The 15,406-nt window shown below is 30.8% G+C and overlaps 1 protein-coding gene across 1 annotated transcript in view; it reads left to right on the top strand.

Moving 5' to 3' along the window:
* The window catches only part of LOC126776331 (PAS domain-containing protein cky-1-like), a 123,868-nt gene that overhangs the window by 57,741 nt on the left and 50,721 nt on the right, over positions 1-15,406 (top strand). The window contains exons 4-5 of the mRNA XM_050498786.1: positions 8,987-9,048; positions 12,148-12,237. Coding sequence (XP_050354743.1) covers positions 8,987-9,048; positions 12,148-12,237 — 152 coding nt within the window. The remainder of the gene's footprint in view (positions 1-8,986; positions 9,049-12,147; positions 12,238-15,406) is intronic.

The following is a 15,406-nucleotide window of genomic DNA, read 5'->3' as shown; positions in this document are numbered from 1 at the left end:
ACGCGTGTGAAACGATAATTGCGGTGCCTCTTGATAGATGAGCTTAACTGTAATGTTTTGACAGCTTGTGATCGGTATTTTGATGGGGTTTCGTAAGAAACAGAGTGCATTTTTATAAACATATCAATTTAACATATTTAATTAAGAGCTTTCTTCATGATATAAATGATAATTCTATTTATTTTCAGACAAACAAGCATCGAACAAATTCTATCAAGGGTTTGACGGAAATTGTAATTTTTAACATCGACATTGCCATGTACAAGAAGATATAAGTATATTTACTACTAAAGACAAATTTAATTAAAGATATGATGGATTAACATCTGACAAATCTTCCTAACGCCTTCGGCTATTAAACGACTGTTGACGAGAGCCTTACATCTAATTTCTAGCTGACTTGTTGTATTTAGTTAACTTGGTACAAGCCGACATTACATTAACCTATATGTTGAGAAACAAACACATTTTGTTTTGATTGTCACATATTGTCATAAAGTTACGTATTATTCTTGTACGTTAAATAAGTTTTTTGTCAATTTTGGTCAATCGTTTTCTATTAAGTTCCAGAATTTAAAACCGCGAGCTTTAGTATCCTATACACTATGTGACCGCATGTACCATGAAAACGCGGCCGAATGGGTCTGCTTATGCAAATCGTATTGGCAATTACTACAAAAGAAATGGTCCTATACTCCGCACGAGAAATGTTCGTGCGATGCCTTTTCGGGTTCTACGTAAATAAGTCCATTGTCTATCAGTTCCCTAGTCTATTAATTGTAGAACTTTAGGTCATGTGTGAACGTAATGGCTTTTCGGTTCGATCTAATGATTTTGCAAGATTACCAATTCGCTACACGGTCGGCTTGTAATCGACATTCGGCTTCGTAATTAAGATGGCATTTGTAAGTACTGTAAACGTCTTAAATAACGATCTAACCTTTCTCTGGTGTTACACTGTTTCTGAAGTGACAATTTAGAGGGTTTGACTAGATAAATGATTTTAATTGTTTAACGAAATACTCGATTTGGTTATTAATTCAATGAAATAAAATTTTTTAATTGATATCAAGCTTCTATGAGGCTAATAAAATAAGCATATGAAGTCTGTAAATAAAAAATAATCACTACTAAACATCGAACCCCACTTGAACAGCGTGGTGGAATAAGCTCCAAACCTTCTCCTTATCAGGAAAAAAATGCCCAGCTATGTGATATTTACGGTTTGTTATTACTACTTATACAACTATTAATAATATCACGTAATTTGAAATCAATCAATAACAAAGTAAAAGTCAAAACCTTTTAAGATTTATTATTTCATAATTTACTTTCATTTTTAAACCTTAACAATTTGAAACAATTCACTCATAATTGCAAATCATCGTCAATTTTTTATTGAAAATAAACCAGTTGAGCGATTTCTCTATAAAACTGGTTGAAATCTATACCTAGGGCATCTTACCGAATTCCATCGTACTGGCAAATGGCAAGTTTATTTAAAGCGAGCTAGGCAGGTGGTTGGCTAAATTGAGATGTTCGTTAGGCCATAATGGTATGTATCTCGTCAATCGCGCCCGGTTATTTCTGTCGCCCGCCACCATTGCCACTATGTGTGATTGGATGCGCGCGCGCAGTTTTGAGCTCATTTTTAATGCAAGGAAAGGATGTTCTGTGTGAAATATTTAGATTCGTAAAACTTATTTAGTTATTTATTTTTTAGTTTTCTTGTAGCAATTGAACAAACACAAATTTAAAAAATTCCTAGTGTATGTAATATATAACATTATCAGATTTCTTTTTATATGCGTATAGAAGCATTGACTGTGCAAGAAACAAAATTAACTTCAAAACATTGATTGATTGATTGACTTAAAATATTTTCACATAATAACATTTTGTCCTTTTGTGAAGTAACAACATCATTATAATTAATAGCTAGTAAAAGTTATCATTAACGTTCAACTCGTTACTATTTAAAATCTTATAATACTTATACGTCCAGTATTGAATACCGCAGTCAAATGCTAAATGTTTAGCCTGACTATCCACTAAGCAATTGATATTCAAAGCAAACACATTATTTTATTATTTGAATTTAGAATTTCAACGAATATAATTTTATAATTTGTATTACGAATGTAGTCGAGAGCAAAGGAGCCAAGTGTTAAGTGGTTATCTTCACCCATAGACACTGGTATTGTGTTACAAGTATAAACCACACTTACAGGGTGATTCTGCAATCCATATGATCTGAGATGTCATATATCTTGTGTTTGTAATTATTTGATCTTTCTCCCCTTTTCTTTTTTTAACTGTCATTTATCATTCACTACAATTATAATATACTATAGTATATTTTAACTGATAAGTATCCATTATGGGTACGTCACTGACAAAAAATATAATTAATACTTAATAATAATTATAGCAAACATGAAATAGTATTCTATAGCGCGTATATACGTGGACGATCAGTTCTAAGCGGTTAGTACTTAGAATTGATTAGCGGACGCATTTGAAACGATACCACGAACCTTAATTAATTAACTTAACCATGACGATGCGAATGCTTATTTAAGTTTCTTTATTCGTATGTTAGTAAGTAAATAAGAAAGTTAACAATCTATTTTAACTGTCTGAATTTTCATTTATTTCATTAATTGTTAATCTCCTTCTGTTAAATGTTAATTATACTAAATTGAATTGAACTATTTTACGCAAAGTAGAGTGTTGTGTAGCAAACGAGAATGTTGTGAGAACAATCGCGTATTTCAATATTAAATTCGTATAGACATTTGATAAACCTAGAACATAGAACGAAAGGTCGAATGTTTCATAAACAAAAGTAAATATGACACTCGATCATAGATGAGTACACGGTATCTTCCAAGCACACGTAAGCATAAAATAATCGTTAAACTTAACATAACAAAATGCTTAGTGCCTTCGACCGCGCGTTAGAATCAGTTAGAAGCATGTTAGAGGTTCGTGAGCGCGATTTGTAGTGACTCAGATTAATATTCAGACGAGTAAAACATTAGATTTCTATTAGATATAATTGCACGCCTTTATCTTTGGGATGTGTTAGGTAAGGGTTCAACTGCATTCGTTTAAATCATATAATTTCGGTTTTAATTATTGTTATAAGTTACAATCACATTGTACTGATACGTTATCTGTGTTGTAAAATATCTATAGTGTTGACATTTTATCTGAAATACCTACAGAACGAACGAACATACGTAAGACGTTTTTCTAAACGGGCCCTCGAATGGTCAGAAGAATTTTATAGTAAATAAAAAAAATAGAACAAAATGAAACATAACTATACATAGCAATTGGTTTAGTGCAATAAATGTATTATAGATATATTTTCATGTGCCAAGGCGTATTTATTTGTGTTCTATCATTAAAATAACACAATTACACCACAATTATAATTTAATAAATATGGTATTATGATAATAATTATTGTCCATAATTATACAATTTTCTAATAACTTGTTGGCAGTGTCTTCTACCGGATCCTAGCATACATATGAAGCATTTTTTTAAATATATAGGCTAGCGCTTGACTGTTATCACACCTGATGGAAAGTGAGATACAGTCTAAGATGGAGCGCACTTGCCTAGAAGCATTGTACCAACACAACAAATATAACGCCTAAGAGAATATGATTCTCAGCCAATTGATCAGTCGAGTCGTTCAGGAATAATAAAATAACAGACACAACAACAATTAATGATTAAGAAGATAGTATTACCGAAAAATATAACCTTTATCGGAGCTATAAGTTATCAATATTCTAATCCATCCTCCTTTAAAGATAGTTTAGAAAGTATCTCCTTATACTCTGCGGCGGGTCCATTAGAGCCTGGAATTATTCGATATCTTATCAATATAATCGGGTGCCCGCTCTCGGTTATTGTTTATCGATGTTTCAACCCGCCCGAGAAAGTATCGATAGATATAACCGATTAATTATAACAATGTTTGTTCCCTAAGTGCATGCAGTGACATCGATTTTTGAACAATGCCTCGGAATTTCGCCGGCGGTAATATAATTACGATTAGTACGATGTGCCGGATGGCCACAGATAACAAATTGTGATTGATGTTAAATACGTCTAAGAGTTGATTGCGTGTCATCGTTGAAACGTCATGATCATTTTTAAACTCAAATTTCACCATACTCCAATTACTACTCATATAAATATAAATTTAATATATATATATATATTATTTTATGAAACAGATAGGGGGAGGGTAAATGCGCCATCTGATGGCAAGTGGTCACCACGTTGGCGTTGTAAGAAATATTAACCTTGCCTTACATTGCTAATGCGCTACCAACCTAAGATGTCATGTCCCTTGTGCCTATAACTCACTCTCCCTTCAAACAGATACACAACAATACTTAGTATTACTGTTGGACGGTAGAATAATCGATACTTTTTTTTTTATAGAATAGGAAGGCGGACGAGCATATGGGCCACCTGATGGTAAGTGGTCACCAACGCTCTTAGACATTGGCATTGTAAGAAATGTCAATCATCGCTTACATATCCAATGCGCCACCAACCTTGGGAACTAAGATTTTATGTCCCTTGTGCCTGTAATTACACTGGCTCACTCACCCTTCAAACCGGAACACAACAATATCAAGTATTGCTGTTTTGCGGTAGAATATCTGATGAGTAGGTGGTACCTACCCAGACGAGCTTGCACAAAGCCCTACCACCAGTTAAACTTGGGTACAACCTACTCAGTTTGGCTTGGATAAGGCCATACTACTAAGTATTTACATATTTTGACGTCTGAAATAAAGGAATAAGAAGAGATATTGTTAGTTATAATATATGTATGTCAAATTTCATTTATTTGTCATTTTCATTTGTCAATTAACACTTTCTGGGTCAGTAAACGCCTATAGACGTCATAAAAATTACTTACCTATTGTGTATAGCTTACTGTCCCTGAAATTGAAACTTGAATATGTTTGACGTGTAATTTATGAATGGAATTTTAATATTCAACATTAGCTTATTAAAAGTTAAATCAGACATTGAACAATCATATATTTTTATTATAAAAAAATAAGTAACTCGTAATCCATTAAAGGATCATATTACAAACAAGATAAGCTACTATTTTAAAACGATACTATTTACTTGGTATACACTTCTTAGAGCCCGCGTGACGTCACAATTCGACGGAAACATGGAGACGTTCTGTTTTTATACATTTTACTAAACATTCGATATCTAGCCTATATCAAATTAGTGACTATACCAATGTTGATCTGTTAACAAGTAGAATAGTTACAAAAATCTTATTATAACTCTAATTATAACTCGTATGAAATATTCGCCCTTTAACTATATTACAATAAACCAACCACAAGCCACAATCAATCGGTTGCATAACTCGACCGCATCTTTCCACAACCGTTTAAATATTCTCTATTACAATATCCTTTCACAAAATTGTTAAGTGTAAACTCAGCAAGCAAATTAGACTTACGACTTTTTAACTTTATTTTATTTAAACGGATTGACTCAATGAAATTGGTCATTAATAATATATAATATCAAATATGGAGCCGATATGGCCCAGTAGAGAGGCAAGTCGGCTCAGTGGTTAGAACACTTGAGTCTTAACAAAAGATTGTGGCTGTAAGTCCGAGCAAACACCTCTGAATTTTTATGTAAGCTAATATAGTTATATTTACGTATTATTAAGCAACTACAATATGTACTGGTAGTAGGGCTTTTTGCAAACTTGTCTGGATAGACAAGCTTGCAAAAAGCCTATCCACCTATCCACCACCCTACCTATCCAGGTACCGCCCACTTATCATATATTCTAACGCAAAACAGCAATACCAGGCAATTGCTGTGTTCCGGTTCCGGAAGAGAGTAGTGAGCCAGTGTAATTACAGGCACAAGGGTCATAACGTCTTAGTTCCCAAGATTGGTGGCGTATTTACGATATAAGAGATGTTTAACATTTCTTGCCAATTTTCAATGCCTTCTCTTCTCTCATTCTCAATGCCAATGTCTATCTATGGGCGTTGATGACTACTAACCATCAGGTGGCCCATATACTCGTCCGGTAACTATTTTATAAAAAAAAAAAATAAGTTTATCTTTTGTGTACAAGACATTAAATATTAAATAATAGAAATAATTCCGATGTTATTAACAAAATCTCATGTGAAGTGAAATCTAATGACACCGCTACATACTTTGAGTGTTTTAAATAAAATTCCAATTTTATTTAGGTTCTTGTTTCTCAAATCGTACATAATATGTATATTCACTTTTTTAAATATATTTATGCAATATATATATACTTCAAATTTTTTTTAAATAAATTGTTTTCTCGATTGTACTAACAAAGAAAGGTCATGAAAGGTTCGATATACTCATAGTATCGAACCGATACAATAGATGTAATCTCCCGCGCAGGCCGCTCAAATTGTCAATTGTTCGAAATTCGCTTGTCGTGTGGATTTAGGCATACGGCTATTAAGATATTACGTCGACGATCAGCTTGTTTCGAACATCAAAATATTCTTTATTCAAATAGACAGAGAATTCCGAATCATCTGGTTGTAGTATTGAATTAAATGTAAAGCTACCACAAGTTTGGAGTGTAGATTCTACCGAGAAGAGCCGACAAGAAAATCAGTTGTACTCTTTTTAAGGTATTTAATATTTCAGTGTAATTGATAAATTAACACAGACATGTTAATTAAATATATATATATTGTATGATTTATATAGTTTGTATTAAAAATTTAGAAAAATTAAGCGTTAATAATAAACGATTTTTTATTATAAGCACAAAAGTACCTACGTATAAATGTTTTTGGAATCCTTTTTAAATACTACAAATTTTGTTCAGTGGGTGGATGTTTAGTTGAACACTAAATTCTCCCAATCTGTCGTCATCATTAATTTCGCATTCGAATGAAAAAGACAACATTATATTGCCCTCTAAAATAAATTTATTGGTAAAATCTATATATACTCGTATATTAAGAATCTTTCAAATAAATTTAATGAATAATAGATTAAACTATTATATTATTTCTCTTTAAACATCTAGCAATAAATACACGCTAGAAACATTTCAGGGTTTTGAATCAACTTTATTCTATAATAAATAAAATTATATTTCCTTAATCGATTCGGAAATTTAATGATGTAGTTGGAGAAAAATATATGTTAGAGTTCGCGTATGTTAAAGCCAGTTACGTTAGAATATAAACCAATTTATTCCAGTTAGAATTACTATTTTATATCACTTTACGGGTTTTAACTGGTTAAGGCCAGTGCAGATTCGTTGTCAGTTCTACCATTATTCTAGAGACAGACATCAAATGTTTCATCCCGTGCTATTGGGTCCAATGTCAGGCATGAAAGTTTAATTACCAAAAGTAATACATTTGCTTAAAGTCTTTACGGAAGCCTTACCTATAGCTTGTAATTTGGAAATTTTTCATCATTATGAAACAATAAAAAAAAAAGTGCAACATTTTCTTCATTTACCTCGTAAAATTAACAAATTATTTTTAGAATGTAAATATTCATATGTAACTCATTTTTATTTATTATTTATTTAAATAAATTTGATAGTGTCATAGGCTTACTCATCCTTTAAAACTTCAAGCTATAAATTTAATACTGTTTATCGGTAAAATTGATGAGGTTTAGTAAGCCCATGATGATGAGTACTACCCACCTATCCTGGGTTGCACCAGTATTAACTCTATGACCCGAAGCGCAAATCTTATAGGGGCTTTTTATTTCACTTTTCTAAAGTAAATTGAAGAATCTACCAAACTAACATCACAAAAGTGCTCTAAAACTGAAAAATTAATTATAAATAATAATAATTAAATATAAATATGATGCGTTTTTTCCCTGACATTTAGTGGGCGGATTTTTGAGCTCGAAGCGCCAAATTTTTATATACTCTACTTTCATGCACTAAACCTCAACAAGTACGATCACTAATATTTAAATTTAAAATAGTATAACGTTTACATTTACTCGAGTGTGTAAATAACTTTTGAAATGGCATTTCACTTGGAACAGCAACGCTACAATTTCTTATCGATTCCGAGCACATTATGTTCGTATTAACTGTTTTATGGACACAACCCGTGGGTGTGTAATCTCTCGCTAAATGACAATACACGGTACACACGTAATTTCAACGATATCGCTTTCGAGAATCGAGATGAAATGACTATCTTGTCGTTATGTGCTTAGAAAGTAACTTGCAACTAATTCTAATATCAACATGCTAAATTGCAAATATATATATAACGTTTCTTAATACGGATCGTTTCGATCGCTGTACTGTATAACTTAATAGATTTATAAATAATTTAATAAATCAAAATATATTTTGCAATACGCTCTTGCAATTCAATTGGAAATATCAATCAATTTACAACTATAAATAGTATAGATTCTAATGAGAAAAACTGGCAAAAAAATTCAATAGTGCTTATAAAATTTTATATAAATTTTATAATTTACTTAATCGAACTATATATTTAGTTATTTATATGTTAGTGAGTGATTCGAGATGGCATAGGCATTAACCGAACCATTGCTAGATCAAACCCGAGCAAACAAAACTGAATTTCTTCAAATTCATATTAAATTGGTTTGTAATTATAATACATCTTTTTATAATTAATCTCGTGCTCGCGGTGAATGACATAGAGATAAACAAAAACATAAAGAGGAAACCCACATGTGTCTTATAAAAATCTGACATCTGTCACCTTCCATCTGTACCTTCTAGGACTAGTTGAGGCCTTAGTCCAGCGGTGTGACATTTACAAACTCACTTTATTTTATTTATTAACGTTATTTATTTAAATATTCGTGTTTGTAGTTGAAACGAATAAAAAATATAAAGTTCAACACACAATTTTTAATATTTCTTTTTTGTTTACAGTTTTCAAACGCTTTGATATCAACCAACAGTCATCTAACGCTACAAACTTCGGATTTTCGAAGGTAAGAAGTTTAATACTAAAAAGAATAAAAAGGTTCTTAGCTCATTCGCAAACTTGGTCGCATGGTTGTATTAAAGTTGTCCTTTATTTTATTATATATTTAATATGAATTTATTCTGCGAAAAATAAATTTGAATAAACGTATCATACACGACAGACAGTTTCTTACTAGAAAATAATAACTACAATTTATTATGGATGGATGGAGCATTAGAAAAACAATATGTATTTCAGTTATACAGTTGAAACAAAAATGGCAATAAATTTGTTTTTTTTTTTTCATATACACAATATTATTTATTATGATATTAATCATATTTTATATAAAAAGATTAACATGCGTAAATTAGCTCTCAAAGAACACAATTACACGTTAAAAATACGAAACATTAAAGATCTCACTGTTTCCCACGCTGCATTGTGTTATACAAATTGGTACTCTTCATCATTCGTCATCTCTCTCTTCCAAATCAGTTTACGGTACAAAAGAAAGAGATAAAGCTAGTGCACATTTATTTCAATTCCAGTAAACTACGTTATTAAATGGGCGTGATGTTTTGAAACCACTTATTAAATCCGATTTAGGGTCCTTAGTTAAAAATGTAATATTTTTTAAATGAAAACAACTTATTTTCTTGTTAGATATACTAAGGGTATTTTTAATTAAATTCTTAAGACTAATTAGTATAGTATGTTTAACATATCTAATTCTAACTTTTTATTGTATTATGCAGACAGACTAGCAAGTAGCCCGCCTGACGGTAAGTGGTTTCAACTATCCATAGACAAATGTCTAAATGTATGTAAGTGTATAAGTCAAAAAGTTGACTCAGAATTAATTGACACAGATAATATTAAAGTATAAATACCATACAAATAACGATCGATTAGGATAACCCCTGCGTCAGGAGCGCAGCGGCGTAAGCGTAGGTATAGGCCATACAAATGTGCCACGAGCTGGAACAGAATCATGGCCATTAGCGCAGAAACTAACTGCAGTAACCACGTCGGTCGTCGACTAAACAACAAAAACTATTTACCAACTGATTTGTACGTCTCTTATTTTTAACAAAATATTACACATCCTTGATAGTCCTCTTTTGATTATTGTGACGTCTAAAACGATTTCGTCAAAAACAAATGGCCTATAACTCAGATAAATTGTGATATCTAGATACAATTGAATCGTGGAGCTCTAATTCACACGTAGTGTACATTTGTCTTCGATCAGTAACATAATATACATAATTAAGTAAAAGTATATATAGTAATATTATATTATATTGAGTTTTGTTAATACGTTGCATCTGATTAAACAGTTATTCAAACTATTTATTTATTACTGTTACTGGTGGTAGAGCTTTGTGCAAGCTCCTCTGGGTAGGTACCGCCCACTCATCAGATATTCTACCGCAAATCAGCAGTACTTGGTATTGTTGTATTCTGGTTTGAAGGGTGAGTGAGCCAGTGTAATTATAGGCACAAGGGACATCTTACTTCCCAAGGTTGGTGGCGCATTGGTGATGTAAGCGATGGTTAACATTTCTTACAATGCCAATGTCTCGTCGTTGGTGACCACATACCATCAGGTGGTCCATATGCTCGTCCGCCTTGCTATTCTATAAAAAAAAACTATTGACACTATGATAAAAAAACCTGTATCGCTGAACTGTTATTAGCATAGTAAGTTTGGAGAGATCATTTGATTCAATATGGATTATATTTTTATATTATTTTATAAAAATCTTATTTATAAAATACATATTCGTACACTAACCTAATTTTATCTGTGCAAAGTTGGAATCATGTGTGAGTTTGTATTTATTATATTATATGAATGAAATAATCATACTTCAATCACAAATCACAAGTAAATATATATATATATATATATATATATATTTACGATAACCAACGAAACATACACAAAAAAGAAATGCTTAAAATGAATAGAACTTGAATGAAATGAAATTATCTTAAGGGTTACCACGACATGTGCGAAACAAAGTCAGAAATGTATATGAATTTAGATGTATTGAAAAAATACACAAATGTTTTTATTTAGAACGATAAAATATTCATTCAATTAATCTTGGCACCCAATAGCCTCGTTAGCTTGTTTAGGTGCTGAAATATAATATAATGAACATATTAATATTAAATAGGGCAATAATACAAGATAAACAAAAAATAAGATAGTAAACTAAACAAGAAATGCTTATTACGCGACAGATTTGTAACAACAATAATAATTTATGTTCTACGACTACCATTGTAACAATTCAAAACAATAAAAATTTCGTTACCAAAGTGATTTTAATAAGGCGTTTTACAGCGTAAGTTTTATGTTAAGTATACGAATTACATTTTGAAAATATTCCCTTATCAATATTAAACAGTGAAAAATATCTTAAGCAGTTAACACACACGATATTGATACTATCATTTTAATGTACGTGCAAACGTATTGTGGAGTCGCCCTTATCGTAGATTATCACAGTTTATTATAATAGCAGCCTCACAATGCCTATATCGTTTCTAGTATTATGAAAGTGAAACCTGGCATTTGAATATTTGATTGTAACTTATTGTGTATCATAACTGCAATATGGCTTACACAAACATAAATTGCCTGATAAATTTTATAGTTTTATTCAATAACGTAATACATATTTTTAAACGATTGTGTTGTACCTGCTTTACAAAATTAAAAAATTAAAATAAAAGGTTTAATTATATTCTAACTTTTATTTACGGCTTCATGTTCTTGGCACATTAAACTTTAAGCATACTTATACATTTTACCTAAGTTTTGTGTGTACCTTTACTCGAGGCTATTTTAAAAACATCTAAAATATTGTTGCTTTAATCTAATGTTGTTTCATCCAAATAAAATAAGTTGCTTTTATATGTTTCTTTCAAACGATTAACAAATAAAAATATATGTGTGAAAAATATTCAAGTTTTAAAATCAATAATAATTGTAAATTAAACAACTTTTTTTTCTGAAGCAATTATCAAGTCTAGCAACTACTTAACTTTGATGCTTAATCTAACTACACATTGTAACTGTTTTTTCATAGTATTATATTTTTTACAGGCACTAAACGGTTTCTTAATGATGATGACTCAGAATGGGAAACTGCTGTACATATCAGACAACGCAGCTGAATATCTTGGACATTCCATGGTAAGTAAATTAGCAATACTAGTTGGAATGATTCATTCCAAAATTCAATATGTTATTTAGCAATAAAGCGTAACTTTTCTTGTTGTAAACGATATAATGAAATAAGTTTGAAAAAAGAACATTGGTAGGCATCTTATAATTATTACCATACATAAAAAATAACAATATATATTTTAATTACGTATTAAATTAATTTAAATTTCGAATTAAAAGCTTACCATTTTACTTATAAACATTGCTTAGCGGAACTCCGTTAAACATTGATTTCGCTCTTTCTTTAATTAGTGATTTGACATTCGAAAGAAAAAGACACAGCATTCTGTAACTAATCACTCGCTAAGCGACGTACTTATAAAATAAGGTCGTTAAGATCTAGTTATATTGTTAAGTTCTAGTTATATTTGTATTACAATAACACTAAATTTGAAAGATTCAACTTTATAATAAAATTTTACTAATACTATAACTAATAATTATCGTAACATTTAATTATGAGATCAATATTATTAAATCTTTATAGAACTTAAACAAAACCTAACAGAATCAATAATATCTCAGCGCCCAATTTTTCTCATACAAAACTTGCCGGTAGATACAAATCGTACTGAGGTGACCCCAAATCCCTCGTTAGCTGCGCCGGAGTCGATAAATTAATCACTATGTTTTATTGTTAGCCGCGCCCGCACACCAACCCTACAGGTTGATCCATAAAGTTTGTCTGATATTAATATTTATTTGTTTTGTTGTTCTGTTGTGGAATTGCGATAATAAACTTTCTTAAATAAAATCAACAGCTACGTTTACATTTGTATATATTAACTTACACTTGGTTATTGATTGTTAATAATCTACTTCGTATTCAGAAATAATACCTCAGATCAGTGGGATTACGTTTTTTAACAAAATAATTTATTTGTATTAACAATATGTAATTATAATCACTCCTTTCATGCGATAAATAAATTATTATCTATCTGTTATCTATGTATACGTATACATGTACATGTACACATTACTGGTGGTAGAGATTTGTGCAAGCTCGTCTGGGTAGGTACCACCCACTCATCAGATATTCTACCGCAAAACAGCAGTATTTGATATTTTTGTGTTCCGGTTTGAAGGGTAAGTGAGTCAGTGTAATTACAGGCACAAGGGACATAAAATCCAAGGTTGGTGGTGCATTGGCTATGTAGGATGGTTGACATTTCTTACAACGCCAATGTCTAAGGGCGTTTGGTGACCACTTACCATCAGGTGGCCCATATGCTCGTCCGCCGTCATAATCTATATAAAAAAAAAAAAAAATACATATCAATTTCTTCATATTTCAAGTCTCTATGTCATAGTTTAATCTGTTTTTAAATTATTGATATAATTAGCCAGTGACTTTTCTGTTTTGATTTTTTTTTTATCGATTTTAATGATGCACCAGCTGTATACATGTTAAAACTATATTTGGCGGTTTATTCTTGTACCACGTGCTAGCATCGATGTTCAAAGATATCCGATCAATATATTCGAATTGTGATTAATAACCATTACACGTGAAGTGTTGGCACAATGATAGAAAGAGAAATAAGGTTTCATATATATCAATTTATATGTTTATTGTATATTTAATTCTTATGGAAAATATTATAAGATATTTAAGTACTTATTGTATATTTTACAAGAACTTTTAAACATTATATTGGTTTTAATAAACAAAATTAAATGGAACTATATTTTTTAAACTTAAAGAATATTAATAATCGTTTCATTAATTATGTAAGTGTATAAATATATACTAAGTATATAGTTAGTTATATAAAATTTAGCATAACTGTATCTTTATCTAGTTAGATAAAATAAAAGGCTAGGGATAAGAAGGTTACGAGTTATAATCCTTAATCGTATCAGACGAATTTGACGAGCCGGTTGGCGTGGTTGGTAGAACACTTGCCTTTCACGCCGAAGGTTGTGGATTCGATTCCCACCCAGGACAGACATTTGTGTGCATGAACATGTCTGTTTGTCCTGAGTCTGGGTGTAATTATCTATATAAGTATGTATTTACAAAAGAAAAGTAGTATATGTAGTATATCAGTTGTCTGGTTTCCATAGCACAAGCTTTGTACAAGCTTAATTTGGGATCAGATGGCCGTGTGTGTAAAATGTCCCAGGATATTATATATTATACCAGGATATTATATCAGAAAAAACACAGTTTCAAAGCATTTAAGAAGTTTACAATCATGTGTTCTAAAAAGTATGTAAACCTCCTACATTGTCACTTCATTGGACTGAAAAAGGAAATAGAGAATGCATTTGGGTTAATGCACTCATTTTTTCTTATTAGATATATGCTAAACGTTGTTGTCACCTATCTTATGATCATATTGATATACACAATAATGTAATTTCTAAATAGCATATTTTAAAATTAAATTATATTATTAACACACTAACAGAACCATGAAATAGAAGCATCAAATTATATTTAAATATTTTATTTAAAAGATATAAATTGCAAATTAAATAAATTGAATATAGCTTCTTAGTATTTTTACTAAAAAAATCATTCATATAATTCACTAATAAAAGTCAATATGTACATAATGTTAAAATTCACTTAGATCAATGTACTTCGACCTATAAGGAGTCGACAAGAATAGTTGTCAGACTGTTCGGTTGAACGGCCCGACATTTTGTTGTGATCAGAACCGTTTGTCAGATGTTGTTAGATAGGAGCCGTCGGATTGATAAACCCGCTCTGATACAAATGTTGACTGAAATACCGCTTTGCCAACAGGTGGTTCTATCACTCTAATTGTGTCATTGTTCAATAAATGTAATGTAAAATGGTAACGATCTTGTTAGAACCTAGTAGTTTCTAGAGGAGACGTTATCACTAATATTCTATAGTAGCGGCTCCTAACTCTTACAATCTGGTCACTTCTATAACTTACCTAGGAAAACTGATTTTATTAAGCTCCCCCGAGTATTCGAACAGCAACGAATATTATATATATATATATATATATATATATATATATATATATATATATATATATATATATAACGTCTAATAACGTCTAATTAAAAATAAATAATATATAATGTCTTAGTGATAACGTCTAATATATATATATATATATTATATTCGTTGCTGTTCGAATACTCGGGGGAG

Source organism: Nymphalis io, chromosome 20 (assembly GCF_905147045.1).
Source record: "Nymphalis io chromosome 20, ilAglIoxx1.1, whole genome shotgun sequence".
NCBI classification, from domain to species: Eukaryota; Metazoa; Arthropoda; class Insecta; order Lepidoptera; family Nymphalidae; genus Nymphalis; species Nymphalis io.
Note: the sequence above shows the minus strand (reverse complement) of the source record. Positions and strands in the feature narration are given on the sequence as shown.